This window comes from Plecotus auritus (genome assembly GCF_963455305.1).
Source record: "Plecotus auritus genome assembly, chromosome: 13".
Taxonomy (NCBI): Eukaryota; Metazoa; Chordata; class Mammalia; order Chiroptera; family Vespertilionidae; genus Plecotus; species Plecotus auritus.
The window spans coordinates 11,136,847-11,158,299 of NC_137779.1; the positions used below are offsets into that span (position 1 = coordinate 11,136,847).

The following is a 21,453-nucleotide window of genomic DNA, read 5'->3' on the forward strand; positions in this document are numbered from 1 at the left end:
AGGGGGAAATAAATAAAACACTGCACTAGTAACAACAGATCTCATATTCATCATTAGGTTTCATCTAAACTTTAAAACAAACCCAAGGAACCCCCTGTAAGCAATGCAATGACTGAAATAACCACACAGTCCATCATTTCAACACAAAGGGCTCTGTTTATTGGTTTCTTCCCTTATACAGCTTCTATTTTGAAAGTCTGACCTATCCAGTTGCATATTTTAAGTGACTTTTTTTTTCATCATTAATCGAGACACAGAATTAAAAGTTAAACAAATATACATCTACTGTGTAACCCAGTAAATCCAATCCTAAGTATCTTACCCAAAAGAAATGAAACTGTATGGCTACCAAAAGACTTATATAAGAATATTCGCTGCAGCCTTATTTATAATAGACAAAAATGAAAACTCAAGCCCTAGCTGGTTTGGCTCAGTGGATAGAGCGTCAGCCTGCGGACTGAAGGGTCCCAGGTTCGATTCCTGTCAAGGGCATGTACCTTGCTTGCAGGCACATCCCCAGTAGGGGTGTGCAGGAGGCAGCTGATCGATGTTTCTCATCGATGTTTCTAACTCTCTATCCCTCTCCCTTCCTCTCTGTAAAAAATCAGTAAAATATATTTTTAAAAAAATGAAAACTCAAATATTTACCACCAAAATGGATAGACAAATAGCTGCATACTCATATATTGGAATACCGCACAGCAATTTAAAAAACCCACCAATACATGCAACACCATAGATAAATCTCAAAAACACTGTTATTAGAGAAAGAAGCCAGATACAAAAGAATATATACTTTTTTAATATATATATATTTTTAAATATATTTTTATTGATTTCAGAGAGGAAGGGAGAGGGAGAGAGAGAAAAATCAATGATGAGAGAGAATGATTGATCAGCTGCCTCCTGCATGCCTCATACTGGGGACCAAGCCCACAACCTGGGCATGTGCCCTTGACCGGAATTGAACCCGAGACCCTTCAGTCCACAGGCTGACGCTCTATCCACTGAGCCAAACCAGCCAGGGCTAAAAATATGTATTTTTTTAAAAACTGTACACAGCCCTGACCGGTTTGGCTCAGTGGATAGAGCGTCAGCCTGCGGACTCAAGGGTCCCAGGTTCGATTCCAGTCAAGGGCATGTACCTTGGTTGCGGGCACGTCCCCAGTAGGAGGTGTGCAGGAGGCAGCTGATCGATGTTTCTCTCTCATCAATGTTTCTAACTCTCTATCCCTCTCCCTTCCTCTCTGTAAAAAATCAATAAAATATATTTCAAAAAAACTGTACACATAACAAAAAACTGAATGAAAAATGAAAGAAATGAATCTAACTTTGAAGGTCAACTACACAGAAAATTCATTCCTGTGACTTTGAACACTGTACTAATTGTACACCCTTAATGGGATATATTCCAAGAACAAAAAGACTCCAAAGAAACCATGAACTTTACTTAATGGGTTTGTAATCAGAAATGGTAATGGTAGAGTCATTCTGAATCTATTTCAGTATCTAAGGATTGGGCAAATGAAGTCATATATTGATGCTGTTGTGGAACAGGGTTCTTGCTTCAGAAGAGAAACACAAATATTGGCTGGGGAAAGGTGAGGAAGTTGGACTGAGTTAGACCTATCAGTATGAACACTTGCTTTTAAATATGTAAATATTTATTTCCCAGCTCCGTCCACTGTAAGGGCCTAGAAGTAATGACACTCTGAGAGGATAAACACCAAAAGATGGAGCAAACAGATATATGTGCTTCCTGATGGGAAAAAACGGGATGGCTTCAAAAGCCTTTATAAAATCATAAGGGAAGTGGCAAGTATGGACTATATGTGAGATAATATTATCGAGTCATGTTAACATTTCTCATGTAATAATAATGTCATAGTTACACAGAATGTCCTTGTTCCTAGGACATGCATACCTAAGTATTTAGTAGTAAAAAATTGAGGTCCTGATATCTACAATTTATTTTCAAAAGGTTCAAGGGGTAAAAAGTACATAATATACAATAACAAAGACTCATAAAGAGAAAGAGTAAATATGGCAAAATGTTGATATGTAAAGGTGATGTGGGTGCTCATTGTTCTCATCTCTGAACTTTTCTATAGGTCTGAAATTTCTCAAAATAAAAAGTGGAGGGAAAAACCCACACTAATTCTATAGTCTTGTGTCTGCTGCTTACTAGCTCTGAGATCAGCCTACTAACTTAACCTGTGCCTCAGCTTACTCACCTGTAAGATGAAGATAACAGTGGTACTTATTCATAAGTTGGTGGGAAAAGTAAAAAAATGATGTGTGTACAGTGTTTAGCTCAACAGTCTGGAATATGTCAAGTCCCCAATAATGTTTGCTATCACCATCATCATCATCATCATCATCGTTATCTTACCTAATAATAGACAAACATGTAAACTGACCATACCTCCGCTACGCCCAGAGCCAATCAGAGTGAGTATGCAAATTAACCCCACAAAGATGGCAGTTAATTTGCATACATACCTGAGTCCCGCGAACAGCCTCAGCACCCAGGTCACTCCGAGCCGGCCATCGGAGGGGCAAGGGGGCCCCCTGCCCAAACCTAAAGCTTTGTGATAGGAGCCGGGGGGGCGGGGGAGGGCAGGGGCCGAACCGGAGATGGGAGGGGCGGGGGGCCCCCTGCCCAAGCCAGCCATGGGAGCAGGGGCAGGGGCCGAGCCGGCTATTGGAGGGAAGGGGAAAAAAATCAATGGAACCCTAACTGGTTTGGCTCAATGGATAGAGCGTCGGCCTGTGGACTCAAGGGTCCCAGGTTCGATTCCAGTCAAGGGCATGTACCTTGGTTGCGGGCATGTCCCCAGTAGGAGGTGTGCAGGAGGCAGCTGATCGATGTTTCTCTCTCATCAATGTTTCTAACTCTCTATCCCTCTCCCTTCCTCTCTGTAAAAAATCAATAAAATATTTTTTTAAAAAAAATCAATGGAAACATATCCTCAGGTGAGGATAAAAAAAAGAAAGAAAGAAATGTCATATCCTATGAAAGACAAATCTTGAAAATGCCTAAAGAAAGTTGTCATTTTTTCATGGTGAAGGGACTGCAGTCCGTGTTGATGAAAATACCTTGGTGGCTGCAGTGGCTGGCAGTGGCTGCAGCAGCGGGGTGATGGGGCTGGCGCCTTCCCCTGATCAGCCCAGTCGCCTCCCAGAGAGGGAGGCCAGACTGCGGCCTAAGCCTTCAGTAAGACATCCCCTGAGGGCTCCCAGTCTGTGAGAAGGGGCAGGCTGGGCTGAGGCACCACTCCCCAGTGCACAAATTTCATGCACTGGGCCCCTAGTTATGATATAATCTCTATCCAAACTCTTACAGGGATGTCACTTTAGGTTCGATATCAGTGCTGGGACAAGCCCAGAGGACTCATGAAGGCTTCCACCCATTTCAAATCATAAAACGGAAGTAAAAGCCAATGACAGAGGCTCCTTAAAAAACTAAACTACATTGAAAATGACTTCCCGAGTCCCAAAGTGATCCTAAATGAATCCTCGAGAACACATCTTACTAACTTCTTTATTTTAAAAAATAATAATAAAATCAAATTCATAAAGCAGTTCAGTTCTAACTCCCGGAATGAGCTTCAGTAAAGAGAGTTAGTATTTAAGAGAAAGTCAATTTCTATCAAATTCTCCTATACCTACTCAAAGACTCAGGTAACAGGATGTTAGCCATGCTGTTCAAAATTTTTTATACAGGCCCAGCTGGCATTGCTCAGTGGTTGAGCATCGACCTATGAACCAGGAGGTCACAGTTCGATTCCCAATCAGGCCATGTGCCTGGGTTGTAGGCTCAATCCCCAGAGTGGGGTGTGCAGGAGGAAGCCAATCAATGATTCTCTCTCATCACTGATGTTTCTATATATCTCTCTCTCCCTCTCCTTTCCTCTCTGAAATAAATAAAAATATATTTTTATTCAAACTAAAAACAGCCCAATGTTCAACAATAGGGGACTGGGTAAACTATGATGTGTTCACACCATTCAAAGATTATAGGGCCATTAAAATTAATAACTAGGTCAATAGGCACCAGCATAGAACTTAAAAAAATTTTTAAGAAGGTTGCAGAATAATACGTATGTTATAAAGCCATGGATGTGAATTCTAAACACACACACACACACAGACACACAGACACACACACACACACACACACACACACACACACACACACCAACTTGACCTTGTTCACACAAAGTACAAATACAAAAGCATGGCCAGGAAGCATATATGCTAACCTCTCGATGGCGGTTTCCTCTGGGGAGAGAGGAAGGGGAATGGGACTGGACAGGGGAATGCACAGGACCACAACTTCCTCAATGATATTTTATTTCTTGAAAAAGACAAATGGCCCTGGCCGGTTTGACTCAGCGGATAGAGCGTTGGCCTGTGGACTGAAGGTTCTCAGGTTTGATTCTGGTCAAGGGCATATACCTTGGTTGCAGGCACATTCCCAATAGGGGGTGTGCAGGAGGCAGCTGATCGATGTTTCTCTCTATCCCTCTCCCTTCCTCTCTGTAAAAAATCAGTAACATATATTTTAAAAAAGAAAAAGACAAATGAAACTCTTTAAAAGTATTTTTCCCACCAAGAGATCAATGGAAGGGAAGAGAAATGCAGGGATCCAGGTTCAGGATGAGTGGCTTCAAGGGTGGCTTAGGAACTAATTATACTCTGCTGCAGCTCATCCTCAGTGGTTTCCGAGGATGCCCACCATCAACCACTTCCGCTGAATTCTCAAGCCCCTCACTCTCAGGAGGCATAGCTTGAGTCAGGTCTGATCGGTGAGCCAGGCTTCACCAAGGGCAGCAGGCAGGCCTTCACACTCTACACAAGGGCAGCAAGTGTCCCCTCGTGGTTTCAACATTTCATATCTGGAAACCACTCTTGGGAGTCTCTCCTTTTCTTCCCACTTACCTAACGGAAAGTGTAAAGTCTCCTGGGTTACTTTTACTGGGCCTTGCCAAAAAACTGCCATCAACTCCTCTTGTCAGCAGTAGGTTTTCGGCCTCCACGCCGGTGATATTTGGGTGAAACCATCTTGAGAGAGAAAGAGAGAGCAATGAACAACAGGATTCTGTCAGCACTACATTCCACACCATCACAGCTGAAATGCCTATAAAATGCTAATAAAAATACAAATCAAACCTTCCCTGCCCCTTCCCCCTCTTCTCCTTGGTAGGGCCTGGGATCCTGCTAGCCTAGTAGGTGGGGGAGGGGACCTGAGTATTAAGCCAATCACTTGGTGGGTCAAGCCCAAAGTGACAGTCCACCTGGTCAGGAGACTGAACCCATGGAATGGAACTGAACAAGTAAGTACTGAGTCACACCAGCCAGGGCCAACCATCCAGGCAAGAATCATCAATGGATGTTAACACTAATGGTGAACATTTCAGGAGAGACAGAATATTTACTGCAATCCCCACAAAATGCTTACTAATTACATGTTAATTGATAAGAAAAATATACTAAAGAACTTCACAGTAGAGAATTTGAAGATACTATCTTAATCAACTGGTAAAAGTTAACATGACCAATTATGACATCATGTGCCTCCTGACAACACACACAGAGAAGAACAGTGTCTTTTCTGTGATATTCCTACTGAAAACGCATTACCTAATCTAATTATGAGGAACACAGACAAACCCTAAATGAGTGACAGTCCACTAACTGGCATGTACTCTTCAAAAATGTGAAAAACGAGTCAAAGAACTATCCAGATTGCAGGCCAATAACAACACACAAGTAATACAAGGCACGCTTCTGTCTGGACTGTATCATGGAACAGAGGGAAGGGAGATAAAGGAAAAAGAAGGGTTTCGTTGTTGTTTGTTTTGTCTTTTGCTATAAAGGATATTACAGAAACAATTTGAAAGAGGGATAGGAATTCGATGATAGTACTGTTTAATGCAAATTTCCCTGATTTTGATGAGTGTGATTATGTGTGCAAGTGTCCTTGTTTTTAGGAAATACTCAGAAGAATTTTGGAGTAATAGGCATCAAGTTTGCAACTTACTCTCAAATAGTTCAGATGGTATTCATTTCAAAAAGTTCCTCTCTAGTTTCCAGCAAGATTTCCTTCATGGGCTCCAAGAGGGACAAGATTTGTGGTAAGAAGAGTCATTTCTAAAGTCCAATTATCCTGGACCTTTACAGGCTAATTCAATGCTCCCAGGAACATAAATCAATATTAAAGGTAGAGTCCTAATACTGACAGTCAAGTGAACTTTTAAGAGACTGCTCAACAAATTATCGGCCCAATCACAGTGTTTTACAACAGAGAAGGAGACAGCGCAGGGTGAACATCTGCCATAAACCATACATTAAGGACATGGCGCGTCCTACAGCCACAGGATTCGGGCAGATCACACAGACTCAGGTGCACATTTTGAGTGCTACCACTTACTAGCTCTGTGACCTCAGCAAGTTCTTTACACCTCAGATTCCTCATCTGCAAAATGGAAATGACAGTTCTTAGGTTCTTTTTTTAAAAAATATGTTTTTATTGATTTGAGAGAGAGAGGGGAAGGGAGAGGGAGAGAGAGAGTGAAATATCAATGTGAGAGAGAAACGTGGATCGGCTGCCTCCTACACACCCCTTACCAGGGATCGAGCCTGCAACCCAGGCATGTGCCCTGACTGGGAATCTAACCAACAACCTTTTGGTGCAGAGAATGATGTGCACCAACTGAGCCACACCGGCCAGGGTAAAAGGAAAATAATCTTTATCTCCCCTCTATGGAAGGTGAAGTGTTGCTGCTCTCTCCCAACAGCTTACTCTATTATTAGTCTTCACTGGATACTGCAGGCTCAGAGGTTGCTTCATTTTTAATCACTGGTCATCCAGCCTGGGCCACATGATCTATCTGTTGAGCTGGTCCCTTACTGTCACCACTGTCATCTCTTCCTTCTTTTTCAAAATAGGTTCTGCCCTGACCGGGTGCTCAGTGGTTAGAGCATCAGCCTGTGGATGGAGGGGTCTCAGGTTTGATTCCTGGTCAAGGGCACATACCTCAGTTGCAGGTTCCCCAGCCCCAGTCAGTGCACATGCAGAAGGCAACCAATCAATGTGTCTCACATCAATGTTTCTCTCTCTCCCCCTCCTTCCTCCCTTCCACTCTCTAGAAATCAATGGAAAAAATATCCTCGGGTGAGGATTAAAAAAAAAAAAAAGGTTCTAGCCCTAGCTGGTGTGGCTCAGTGGATAGAGCGTCGGCCTGCGGACCGAAGGGTCCCAGGTTCGATTCCCGGTCAAGGGCACATGCCCGGGTGCGGGCTCGATCCCCAGTAGGGGGCGTGCAGGAGGCAGCCGATCCATGATTCTCTCTCCTCATGGATGTTTCTCTCTCTCTCTCCTTTCCTCTCTGGAATCAATAAAAACATTTAAAAAAAAAAATGGTTCTAAAAGTATTTCTCATGTTTGTCCTCTACCTCACCAATGGCAGCCTCAAGTGGAATATTTATGGCCTCCATCAAGATCTTTTTATTTAGTTATCCTGACTTTCATTCCCGTTTCATCTTTCCTTATCTCAGCCAGCTATTTTAGGATTCTCTAATTTTTCATAGAGTCTGTGTCCTTTCAGATCTTGTGGAGAATAAAAAAACAAACTTTCTAAAATCGCTTTAATTCATTTATTATAATAGCACAAATAGGTATGAAATCCAAAGAAAAAGCCCATGCTTCTCTTAGACTCCCAGGTGCACTCTTCAGAAGTATCTACAGCTAGCAGTTTCTCAATCTTTAAGAAACGTCTCATGCATAAACATATACAAACTTATCTATGTGTGCATGTGTGCAAACACACTGCTGCCTCCAAGCCTGCCTGTGTGAAACACACAGAATCCTCCTGATCTTCTTCACCTCCTGCAACTTGCAGATCTTTCTATATCAGTACATTCTTTTTTTAATTGATATGAGGGAGGAAGGGAGAGGGAGAGAGAGAAACACAATGATGAGAATCATTGATCAGCTGCCTTCTGCATGCCTCCTACTGGGGATCGAGCCCACAACTCAGGCATGTGCCCTGACTGGGAATCGAACCCGGGACCCTTCGGTCCGCAGGCTGATGCTCTATCCACTGAGCCACATAAGTCCATACTCAACCACTGAGCCACATCAGCCTGGCAGTACATTCTTTTTAATAGCTACACAATATTCCATTGTATGAATACACCATCCATAATTTAATTCCTATTCCAGGATACTCATATTATTGTTGGGTTTTTATTATCCTATATATTAGAGGTAATATGCAAATTAACCTCACGCCCCCACAAGATGGCTGCCTATGACCAGGCCTGCAGGGAGGTTAGTGAGGAACGACCAAACGACTGAACAGCAGGCTGTGTGGGGCAACCAGGCCGGCGGGGGGGCTGTGAAGGGCGACCAGGCCAGCAGAGGGGGGCAGTTGGGGGCAACCAGGCTGGTGGAGGCAGGGGGGCAGTAAGAGGTGACTAGGCCGGCGGGGGGGGAGGGGGCAGTTAGGGGCAACCAGGCCAGCAAGGGGAGCAGTTGGGGGCGATTAGGCTGGTGGGGGGCAGTGAGGGGCAACCAGGCCAGCAAGGGGAGCAGTTGGGGGCGATTAGGCTGGTGGGGGGCAGTGAGGGGCAACCAGGCCAGCGGGGGGGGGTGCAGTTAGGGGCGACCAGGCAGGCAGGTGAGCGATTAGGAGCCAGCGGTCCAGGATTGTGAGAGGGATGTCCAAGGGGTCCCAGACTGGAGAGGGTGCAGGCTGGGCTGAGGGGACCCCCCCAACTCTGTGCAAGAATTTCGTGCACCAGGCCTCTAGTTACAAATAACACAGCAGGCCCTAGCCGGTTTGGCTCAGTGGATAGAGTGTCAGCCTGAAGGGTCCCAGGTTTGATTCCAGTCAAGGGCATGTACCTTGGTTGCAAGCTCAAACCCCAACCTGGCCCTGGTTGGGATATGTGCTGGAGACAACTAATCAATGTGTCTCTCCCTCTCCCTTCCACTTTCTCTAAAAAGCAATAGAAAAATATCCTCAGGTGAGGATTAACCAAATAACACAGCAGAACCCATCCTTTACAAGCATCTGTACACACTTCTATAAGTATATTTATAAATTAAATTTTTAAAAATAAAAATTGCTTTGTCAAGACTTTTTCTTTTTACTTTGACAAATTTGCCAAACTGCACACAAAAGGAGACACCAGTTTCAACTTGCACAAATTGACTGTGAAAGTCCGTGTTCTCTCACTTTTACCAATACTACACACATTATCAAACGTTTTCATCCTTGTCCATTCTGCTTCACGGAAAACTGTGCCATTCTAGTTTGCATTTCTATGAGAGACTAAGCACTTTTTCATGTTTTCTGCCCACGTCCCCCCACCCCCTTTTTCTGTGAGCTGCCAGTTTTCATTGCTCGTTTTCTATTGGATTTTTTTTTCTTACTGATTTAAAGGAGCACTTCATATAACAGAAAATGATTCTTTATTACTCACGTGGCAAATATCTGTCTTAGGGTTATCCCCTTTCACTCTGTCTGTGGTATCTTTCTCCCCATAGAAATCTACCTGGCCATGATTACACTTATCAGGTTTTTCTTTTACAGCTTCTGAGTTTCTGGCTAAACTTAGAAAAAACTTAACTCGTAGCACTACTGTGAGATGGAAATAAATTATACACATAAAATGCTTGGCACAGAACCAGCCAGTGAAATTTCACCTTAGGAACTAGAAATTTCGTTTTCAGTCAGAAAAAAAATACAATTAAGTCACAGATGTTAGCGGGACCCACCAGGTCTGCACCCTACTTGACTCTCTGGCTCTGGTGACCTCTCTGTTTTCCTTAAATGTGCCAGACGGGCCCTAACCGGTTTGGCTCAGTGGCTAGAGCGTCGGCCTAGGGACTGAGGGGTCCCGGGTTCGATTCCGGTCAAGGGCATGTACCTTGGTTGCAGGCACATCCCCAGTGGGGGGTGTGCAGGAGGCAGCTGATCGATGTCTCTAATCGATGTTTCTAACTCTCTATCCCTCTCCCTTTCTCTCTGTGAAAAATCAATAAAATATATTTTTTAAAAAAATGTGCCAGACGGGGCCTCTATACTTCCTTTTCTCCACATTCAGATCCCCACCCCCATCCCACCTTCTCCACGTGCCACAAGCTCCCCCTCAGTGATACCAACATGGGTCCCAATCACACATTTCTACAGTTTCCAGGTCACAGGCTGGACGGGCAGCTCCTGAAGGCAGAGAAACTGTCTACATCTCCCCCATGTGTAGCCCCTGGTAAGGAGTCAACACTTTGCTCCTTAATAAATACCTGTGGCTGGAAGGGAAGGAAAGGGTAGCCCTGGGTGAGGCCCGTCCCGGCCTCTCCCGCATCTACACAGTTCCCCATCTGACCTAGGTCGTGTCACAGGATGACTCCTGCACGGTCAGGAGGAGGCACAGATGTCAGCAGGCAAAGGTTCTCTTCTCAATTAAAATATCAAAATTTGCCCGGCAGGTGTGGCTCGCTCAGTTTCACTTCCCAGTCAGGGCGCATACCCAGGTTTCCAGCTTGATCCCTGGTGGATCTTTTAGGAGTCAGCTAAAAGATATTAATGTTTCTCTCTCATTGATGTTTCTACCTCTCTCCCTCTCCCTTCCTCTCTCTAAAATAAATAAAAACTATTTCAAAAGAACAGCCATTTTCTCTGAATACACACACACACACACACACACACACACACATAAATTTGGTGATTCCAAATGCATGGGGAGGCTTTGGGACAAGTTTTTGGCTTTTGCACAAATGCCTTAGACATTCACTTTGGAAATTATTATTAAAATTACTGTAGTTAGGCCCTAGCCGGTTTTGCTCAGTGGATAGAGCGTTGGCCTGCGGACTGAAGGGTCCCAGGTTCGATTCTGCCCAAGGGCATATGCCTGGGTTGTGGGCTTGATCCTCCCCAGGGGGCGTGCAGAAGGCAGCCAATCGATGATTCTTTCTCCTCATTGATGTTTCTAGCTCTCTACCTCTCTCCATCTCTCCCCCTCTCTGAAATAAAAAAAATTTAAAAATTTGAAAAATAAAATTACTGTAGTTAGGCCCTGGCCAGGTCGCTGAGTTGGTTAGAGCATTGTTCTGTTACGCCAAGTTTGCAGGTTGATCCCCAATCAGGGACATAGAAGAATCAACCAATGAATGTATAAATAAGTGGAACAACAAATCAAAATCTCTCTCTCTATCTCTCTCTCTCTCTCTCCTTTCTCTCTAAAATCAATTAAATTCTTTTTATTACTGTGGTTAGGCTCTAGGAGGTTTGGCTCAGATGATAGAGCTTTGGCCTGCGGACTGAAGGGTCCCAGGATCGATTCCGGTCAAGGGCATGTACCTGGATTGCAGGCTCAATCCCCGACCCTGGGTGTCTCTCTCTCTCTGTCTCTCCCCCTCCCTTCCACTCTCTCTAGAAATCAATGGGAAAATATCCTCAGATGAGGATTAAAAAAAAATTACTATAGTTGGTAGCATACACATAGGAGGAAATACGGTCCTCAGCACCACCACTCAGGTAAGAATTAACTGAGTACTAGAAACAATAACTGCTGAAGGCGAAACTACCACCACACCCATCAGGCAGACTGGCAACAGGAGATAAGGCAGGTGGTGGTCTCTTCACCCCTTGATTAAATAAACTATATTATTTATTTTACAACTTATAATTTTACCTAACATGTTATTAGGAGTGAACAGAGGTGAGTGATGTTTACAGGGGAAACTTAGTAACCAGCACTTAGCACAAAGGATGGACAGAGTAAAGGCTTAATAAACATTAGTTATCACTGCTGTTATCACTGTTATTTCTGGTGGACGATATGGCCAGGACAGATTCTTCTGCATAATTATGTCAGTTTCACAGAGGCCATTTTGACATAGGTACCACTTATGTTATGCTGCCTTTTCATAAACTTAACTTCACAGCTTCAGGGGCTGTCCCTACATTATTTCAAAGGGCACAGAATTAGGAACTAAAATTTCTATTCTATAACCCATCTACTTGAACTTTGATATATATTGTAAACTCTCCTTCCTTAGTTCTTTTTTTCAAAAAGCATTTGTAATGATCAAAAACTCTTTCCCAATTATATGTTTAATACTTGTGTCCAATCACTGACAATTTTGTGATTCACAGTAGGCTTGTCACTTAATAAGGAGCTGTGAGAGTTCATTCAATCCCTGAGATTGCAATGAGGGCAAAGAACAGTGGGATTAACAGAATTTATATTATATTATAGGGCTGGCCTCAAGGATTATAATCACTTGTAATATTGGGTACTAAGACCACACATCTCTAAGCCCCAACCTCATCCCCCACCTAGTGTGAATGCAAACAATAGAGCTTAGTCTACCAAAAAAAAGTTACATAAATGAACCTATATTACCTGAAAGGAGGGGAAAAGGCAAATCAGGATGACTCCATTTGAGTTTATCAACAAGGTGATTAATACAGTGTGTCCAGACAGGATGAGAAGAAACATAAATTTCCAGTCCTCCCCGTGTATAAAGTAGGCACTAGATGAGTAACGGCTGAATGAATAAATTTGTGGGGCGTGAAGAAAAACCAGGTAGGCTGAAACACTGAAAGGCGGGGTGTGGAGAAAAGGCATATAGAGAAGGGATGGGAAGCGCATCCTCCTCTCGCTGGGTCTTAACATCTACAAACCTGCCCGCCCGGACAATTCCTGCTATCTAGCCATACTCTGAGCACTGTCTGTTATTAGTAAGGCTCTCAGGTCATCACATGGCCCAAGTGGGTAGCACCTGGCTCATAGAAAGAGATAAAGACACACACCACCACCACCATTTGTGAAAAAGAGCCTCAAATCAATGTCTAAACGAAATGTCTAAAACGCATGAGCCCTGTGCTGAGTGGGCTTGAAGAAACAAGAGAAGAATTCCTGCCTGTGCAAGTTTAAAAAACCCAAACTTTTCGCCGGGAAATCACACCAGAAATCAAATGCTCTCATTAGTGAATGCATATCCTGCAAAGGCTTAGCTCTCTGAGGCTAGGAACTTATTTACGTCAAGTATGTCTTTTAAAAAATGCTGATGAACCAAAAAGAAAATACAATGATGCCGAATATTTTATCTATGTACCCCCTTCCCCCAGTGATGTGGGGAAATAGTCAAGCAGGCCAATAATTTCAGGAACTTGTTCTCAAGGCTACTATGCCTGGAAGGGAGTTTAAACTAGAGATCCAAAGTCTAATTTCAGTTTCTTGTCTAAATATAAAATGATAGTGGGTGTATCTTTCTTACAGCTCCAGAAAAAAATCATTATCTTTGTCCTTGGGGAGAAAGTTTAAAGTTCAGCACTTTCTGCAGATTATAAGAATTTTCCTCTTTTATAATTAAGATTTAATATCCTATAGGAAAAGGATAAGCCACGAAGAAGGGGCAGTCCATAGGAACAAGCATTCTAAGTAACACAGGCCAGGAAAAAAGTTAAGGCAGCTTTTTCATGGGAGCGGACAGCTATGTCTTTATAAATTATTACCTTCTCATGGAGTTTCATTGGTCAGCATCTCTGCCCTGTTGACAAGGCAATAAAAGGAAGCTGCCTCCAAAAGTCTTTCGGCGAATGGCTCCTACCCTACCTAGTTCAAGGTCTCTCTTTTGCTTGTCTGTGCTCCAAGTCCACTCCTGCCTCCTATAATCCTTCCTTCACATCAGCCAGAGGGGTGTTTCTAAATAGGTCTGTTCATGCTGCTTCCCTGATCACATCCTTCTATGATTTTGCATTGCTCTTTTTTAAAAAAATGGGTTTTTTATTGATTTCTAGAAAGTGAGGAAGGGAGAGGGAGAGAGAAACATCTTTGTGAGAGAGAAATATGGATTGGTTGCCTCCTGTCAACCCACAACCTGGGTATATGCCCTGACCGGGACTCAAACGGGCAACCTTCCGGTGCATGGGACAACGCTCAACCAACTGAGCCACACTGGCCAGGGCTGCACTGCTCTTAAAATACAATCCCCACTCCTCTCTGAGGACCTTAAAATGCCCTGTGTGCTCCAGCCCCCACCTAAGTCCCCAGTCTCAGAGCTCCTGCATGTGCTCCCTTCTGTTCTTCAAGCACCCCACGAACTTCCCCACCTCAGCACTTTTGCACTTGCCTGTTTCCTAAAACCTGGAACACCCAATGCCTAGCACAGTGCCGGGCACTGAGTAATCCCACAGTAAATAGTTCTTGAATGGCTGAAACCGGTTTGGCTCAGTGGATAGAGCGTCGGCCTGCGGACTGAAGGGTCCTGGGTTCGATTCCGGTCAAGGGCATGTACCTTGGTTGCGGGCACATCCCCAGTGGGAGGTGTGCAGGAGGCAGCTGATAGATGTTTCTCTCTCATAGATATCTCTAGCTCTCTATCCCTCTCCCTTCCTCTCTATAAAAAATCAATAAAATATATTTTTTAAAAAGAAGACTTGAATCTATAGTCCATTATCTTTCAAATAAATGTGTGTGCATATATGCATGTGTGTACAGACAGATATATACAGTGTGTATGTCTGTGTGTATCAGATACAAGTATATGTGTATTCTAAACAGTATGTTCTATATTGACAAATTTCTATTTCAGTTTGATGCTGCCTTTATCAAATGCATTTGAGGTTGGCGTATGAAGTCTGTCTCCCTCTCTACACTCAATGGTCTCTGCAAACATGAATTGTATCTTTCATATTTCATTGCTGCCAGGGCCCACAGTACATATGGGTTTGCTAAATGCACACAACCCTCCAAAACTCAGTAATGAACTGGGCTGCGTTTTAGGATGTCTGAATCCATTCAGGAGTCTCAAGTCCTTGGTTGCCGTCTACAGCTAGGACAGAACCTGCCAAACTCAGTATTCGCCTTGGTGTATTCCATGTCATTGAGCTGGCCAGACTCCTGGACACCTTATGAGTGAGCGGTGTCCACAAGGTCCTATCTTCAGCAGCCCTATCAGCTCCTACAGACTCATGCCTACGGCTTCTTTTACGGAGTTAATCCATCTTATATTTGGTCTTCCTCCTTTCTTGCTGCCTTCTGTTTTTCCCAGCATTATTGTCTTTTCCAAAGAACCCTGCCTTCTCATTATGTGACCGGAGTAGGACAGCTTCAGTTTTGTCATTTTTGCCTCCAGCAATGTTTCAGACTTAATTTGCTCTAGGACCCACTTGTTCCTCTCCCTGGCTGTCCTGAGTCCCTAGGGCTCTCCTCCAACACCATCTTTCAAATGAATCAACTTCTTTCCTATCAGCCTTTCCTTTCCTTATGTGTCTTTCCTTTCCTTAAAAAGGTCAGCATTGAATGGCAAGGGCCCTCCGTGTTTCCCAAAGGGGAGAGGAATCAGCACAGTGTCCTCTATTGTCCTGTAGGGTAACAAATACCCTACAGGAGTTGGCTCTGCTTTCCCAGGATCTTGTGGGACTCAGTAACAGTCTCCACGATGACCATGTGCAGGAAGGGTAAGTAATTCTAGCAGCGAGCCCTGCACTTGAGCAGCTCTGGCCAAAAACCTGGGCTTACATCAGGACGTGACATTAATACAGACATCCAGTTTCAAATGGAAAGACACAGAACTGTTATTTTTTTCAGCAAGGCACGTTTATTTACTCTCACGGGACAGAAACAAACATGGCCACCAGGGAGAGCCTGGGACAAAATGTACTTGACCTACAACAGATAAACCAAAAGCCAAGTCTCAGAACGAGCTGTTTTCTGCTCCTCGCAGCTCAAGTCATCAGACATGAATTTTCAGAGGAACAAAAGGAAATGTAAAGGATGCTGAAGGAAGATGGAAAACGCAGCCAGTTTTGTCAGCTGAACAAGGCAGAGTAGGACAGACAGGCAATCTCAAAATCTGAACTCAGTACTACAATCGCTAAATTATTTGGGAAAATGTCATTTGCTTTCTCAGTGCCTTCCTTTCCGTGCCTGTGATATTGAGAGTTATCAGCACACTGAATATACTGACATTTAATACTGAATGCTACACAAAACCTAAACCCTATACATGAATCAAAAATAATTATTTTAATAATTAAGCAAAACAAAATTCAGACTACTACTTGTCATTTAGGAGTCAGCTCATATGATCATCTCTTCAAAAAGACGTCTCCTAAACCCCTAATCAAAACTAACCACATTCTCCCCATTTCTGGCTTATTTTTTCCCATCCCAGCAGTTATTACTACCTGAAATTATCTTATTTATTCATGTGTTTGTCTACTCTCTTTTTCAGCCACAGAAATAGGAATCTTTGCCCATCTTACTGCTTTATCCTGCCTGGTTGAATAACTACTTGTTGAATGAATTAATACTGATGTTAAAAATACTTTGAAAAAGAAGAATGAAGTTGGAAGACTAACACTATCTGATTTCAAGACTTGTTATAAAGCGACAATATTCAGGCCCATGGCTGAATGGTTGAGCATCCACTTGTAAACCAGGAGGTCACAGTTCAATTGCAGGGTCAGGGCACATGCCTGGGTTGCAGGCTCGATCCCCAGTGTGGGGCATGTAAGAGGCAGCCAATCACTGATTCTCTTTCATCATTGATGTTTCTGTCTCTCCCTCTCCCTTCCTCTCTGAAATCAACAAAAATATAAAATAAATAAATAAAGAGACAATAATCAAGACCATGTGGTATTAGCATAAGGAGAGACAAACAGACCAATGTAACAGAATAGAGTCCAGAAATAGACCCACAAAAAAACAGACAACTGATTTTCAACAAAGATGCAAGTTCAACAAAGACGGGCAGTCTTTTCAACACATAGTGCTGGAATAACTATCCATATGCCAAAAAGAGAATATGTATCCACACCTCATCCCATATACAAAAATTAACTCAAAGAGGATCAGAACCCTAAAACTATAACACTTGTAAAAAACATTTGAGATCTTGCGTTAAGCAAAGATTTCTTAGAAATTACACCAAAAGCATTATCCATTAAAAAAAAATACACAAACTTCATCCAAATTAAAAACCTCTATTCTTCAAAAGATACTGTTTTTAAAAAATGAAAAGACAAGACACAGACTAAGAGAAAAATATTTGCAATTCTGATAAAAGACTTGTATCCAGAATAAATAACTCTCAAATCTCAATACTAAGAAAACAAACAATTAAATAAAAAAGAAGGAAAATATTTGACCAACTAAACATGTCACCAAAGAAAATATACAGACAGTAAATAAACACATGAAAAGATGATCGGCATGATCACCGAGGAAAAAAGAAATTAAAACTACAATGAGAGCCCGGCTGGTGAGGCTCAGTGGTTGATGGTGGACTCACGAACCAAGAGGTTATCAGTTCCATTCCCGGCCAGGGCACATGCCTGGGTTGCGGGCTCAATCCCCAATAGGAAGTGTGCAGGAGGCAGCCAATCGTTGTTTCTCTCTCATCGATGTTTCTCTCTATTCCTCTCTCTCTCAAAATCAATAAAACAAAACTATAATGAGATACCATGACACACCCACTAAAATGGCTCAAATTTAAAAAGTAATCATACCGCCGAAACCGGTTTGGCTCAGTGGATAGAGCGTCGGCCTGTGGACTCAAGGGTCCCAGGTTCGATTCTGGTCAAGGGCATGTACCGTGGTTGCGGGCGCATCCCCAGTGGGAGGTGTGCAGAAGGCAGCTGATGGATGTTTCTCTCTCATCGATGTTTCTAGATCTCTATCCCTCTCCCTTCCTCTCTGTAAAATATCAATAAAATATATTTTTAAAAAAAAAGTAATCATACCAAGTGCTGACAAGTATGTGGAAGAACCCCTACATACTGCTGGTGGGATGTAAATGGTATAACCACTTTGAAAGACAATTAGGCACTTTCTGGAAAGTTAAATATACACCTACTATATGACCCAGCCATACCCCTGATCGGTGTTTACCAGAGAGAAATGAAAGCATATGTCCATTCAAACTCTTGTACATGAATGACCAGAGCAGCTTTGTTTGTGATAGCCAAACTCGGGGAAATAACCCAAATGTCCATCAACAGGCGGATGCACAAACAATTGGTGGTACATCCATACAATGGAACATTACTACGCAACAAAATTAAGTAATGAACTATTTGACACATACTACAACATAGATAAATCTCAACGTAATTATGCCAAGCATAAAAAGCCAGATATAAAATTCCATTAATATAAAATTTTAGGAAATGCAAACTAATGTATAGGGGCACAAAGCAGAACCGTGGTTGCCTGACGAGGAAGAGATTATAAAGGACATAAGGAACCATCTCAAACAGTGGTGGATGTGTCCATTATCTTGGTTGTGGTGGTGGTTTCACAAGTGTATACATATGTCAAAACTTATAAACTGCATTTTATTGCATGTCACTTATACCTCAATAAAGCTGGTTAAAAATAATAAAACAGACCTATAATCTGAAAAACAATAATCCCCAATTATGTGTGTTGTTCAGAACCTGCCTTTTTAGGTGGCAGACATTTATATATTTTTTTAATTGATTTCAGAGAGGAAGGGAGAGAGAGCAAGAGAACGAGAGAGAAACATTAATGATGAGAGAGAATCCTTGATCGGCTGCCTCGTGGTGCCCCCTACTGGGGATCGAACCCGTAATCCGGGCATGTGCCCTTGACTGGAATAGAACCCGGGACCCTTCAGTCCGCAGGCCAACGCTCTATCCACTGAGCAAAACCAGATAGGGCGACATTTCTTTTTTATAATAGAAAGAGCTGGAAGAGAGGAGGAATTACTCCATTTCAAACTGTCATCTTTATCACTTGCTATACCCACACTTCCCTGCTTCTAGACTAACAAGCTGGACAATGTAGGATCTATTACTATTCTGCTCCTTCCCCACCCCCAGGCCCCAGTCTTTTGTCTACTAAAGAAGCAGATCTTTGCTTGTCTAGAAGAGCAGACACAAGGAACAATAGGCTCAATGACTATTTGACAGATTAAAGAATAGACAACTGCTTTATTTCAAAGCTCCCTAAAGGATTACAACATTTTGCCAAAACCGGTTTGGCTCAGTGGATAGAGCGTCGGCCTGTGGACTGAAGGGTCCCGGGTTCGATTCCGGTCAAGGGCATGTACCTTGGTTGCGGGCACATCCCCAGTGGGAGGTGTGCAGAAGGCAGCTGATCGATGTTTCTCTCTCATCGATGTTTCTAGCTCTCTATCCCTCTCCCTTCCTCTCTGTAAAATATCAATAAAATATATTTATAAAAAAAAAAAAAAAAAAAAAAAAAAAAAAAGGATTACAACATTTGAGGCTATACACTGTTCTGTTGAAATGCAGTTACATACTACCCAGATCTGTAAGCACTTGCCAACAGACCTGTCCAAGTCACTTCCTAAGTTTCCAGTTTTCGTTCCAGATCCACCAATAAATAACGTGCAGGTGTATTTTGAGAAGACAGTCCTAATATTTTGAAAAGTCTCTCATTCAAATAACCCCAACAGCTTGAAACAGTTTTTCAAATGTCTATGACATTGACCATACCGGGACAATTAAGACTAAACAATGAGTCTTATATGTGAAATGTATATAAAGAGAGGCAATACAAAATAGCAAGATCGCCATCTGAAAACAAGAGGTCACACACTACTGTTTAACAACAAAATTAAGGCTTAAAAATGATTAGCAACATTATAAAATAGTAAGAGCAACATGGTGATTAAACAGTGGGGATTCTGGCTCCACCACTTATAGGCTGAGTGACCTTAGGCAAGTTGCCTAAATCCTGAAACTCAGTTTACTCATCTTTAGAAAGGGGATAATAGCTTGGCTGGCACAACTCCGTGGTTGAGCTTTGACCGCTGAACCAGGGGGTCACAGGTTCGATTCCAGTCAGGGCACATGCCTGGGTTGCAGGCTCGATCCCCAGTAGGGTGTGTGCAGGAGGCAGCCGATCAATGATTCTCTCTCATCACTGATGTTTCTATCTTTCTCTCCCTCTCCATTGCTCTCTGAAATCAATAAAAATATTTTTTAAAAGGGGGGGGGGGAGTAATAGTACCTAGCTCGTAGGGTTATAGTGAAAATTAGATGTGTCTGGCTTTAGCTTAACAAATGTTAGCTATTAGTATTACCCTGAACTTTCAAAGGATCTCATTAATTCACAAATCCTCCTTGTGACACTAAGGTTCAGATCCTGTCATTTATTAGCATGTTACGTCAGAGCCTCGGTTTCCACATCCGCAAAACGGCGGGTGATTAATGCTACCTGACTTTTAAGGTTGTGATGAAGGATTAAACAAGAGATACAGCTCCCTTCCCTCCCATCTCTCAAAAGCGAAGATCGCTGAGAAAGGAAATACTTCTAATAGCTGCAGATACAGTCAGTTTTTCCATGTCTGGCACGTGAGGGGAGGGAGGGGGTGATGCAAAGACGCCTCCAAAGGGATCAGAGGTCCTGAGCGAAGCCCCCAAACGCGCGCGGGAGGCAGTGACCGCCAGCAGCTCCACCGTCGGGGGCCCGGCCCCGCGCAGCGCCCGCCGCTTCCCTCAGGCTCCCGGGCCCAGGAGCCTCCTGAGCGAGCGGGGTTATTTCGGAATCACCATGAGGCAATTCTCATGAGGCAATGGGTCAGGAATGCGGCGCCGGGCCGGGCCGCTGGCGTCCGCGGGTCCCCCGGCGGCTCTACCTGCCCCCGTCCAGACCGGCATCCCCAAGGCTGCGGGAGCCGGAACTCGGGGAGGCAGGAAATGAATGGGGACCGAGAGGTGGGGGCGCGGTGGAGCCGGGCCCGGCCCGAGAGGGCGAGGAGGTTGGAAGAAAGCATCTTCCCCGGCCCCCTCCCCCGCGACCCCGGACGAGCGACCGAAGCCTAACCGGGGCGCCCCCTCCCGGGAGGGGCTGCCGGAACGCGGCGGGGGACGGGCCGAGGCCGCGCCGGGCCCCTGGGGCTCCTCACCTCCGCGATGTCATGTTCCTCCCGCCCTCCGGCTCCGCGACCGGCGCGCTCCTGGCTCAGGCGCCGCTGGGCCCGGTCACCATCGGGATGGCCCGAGGGAGGCCCGCTCGGGACCGGACGAGGGGAGGCAGAGCCAGCCGGCCGCACGCAGACCCCCCTCCAGGCCTGGGGATCCCGGAGACTGTGCAGCCGCCCCCCAGCCCGGCTTGCTCCGCCTCCTCCCCCGCCCTTCGCCGCGGGCGCCCTCCTGACGTCGCCGCGCCGCGCGCCGCCACTTCCTGCTTCCAGGCGGCCGGGACCGCGACGTCCAGGCAGTGTGGTGGCTCGGTGGAGCCGCGCCTCTCAGTTCTCCAACCACCCTCATGTTCGCCTTTATTATTTTTTAAATATATTTTTGTTTATTTCAGAGAGAGGAAAGGAGAGAGAGATAGAAACATCCACAAGGAGAGACTCATCCGTCGGCTGCCTCCTACACGCCCCACTCTGGGTGTCGAGCCTGCAACCCGGGCATGTGCCCTGACCGGGAATCC

General features: G+C 44.2%; 1 protein-coding gene across 2 annotated transcripts in view; it reads right to left on the bottom strand.

Moving 5' to 3' along the window:
- The window catches only part of PTPN11 (protein tyrosine phosphatase non-receptor type 11), a 58,075-nt gene extending 36,889 nt beyond the window's left edge, over positions 1-21,186 (bottom strand). Inside the window, exons 1-2 of one of the 2 annotated variants that reach the window (XM_080649563.1) lie at positions 20,924-21,186; positions 4,945-5,067 (exon numbers count right to left, since the gene is read on the bottom strand). In XM_080649563.1, the coding sequence (XP_080505689.1) occupies positions 4,945-5,067; positions 20,924-20,937 (137 nt within the window). In that variant the 5' untranslated portion in view covers positions 20,938-21,186. The remainder of the gene's footprint in view (positions 1-4,944; positions 5,068-20,923) is intronic. The other variant, XM_080649564.1, reaches the window with a different exon arrangement.
- Between the last annotated feature and the right edge of the window lie 267 nt (positions 21,187-21,453).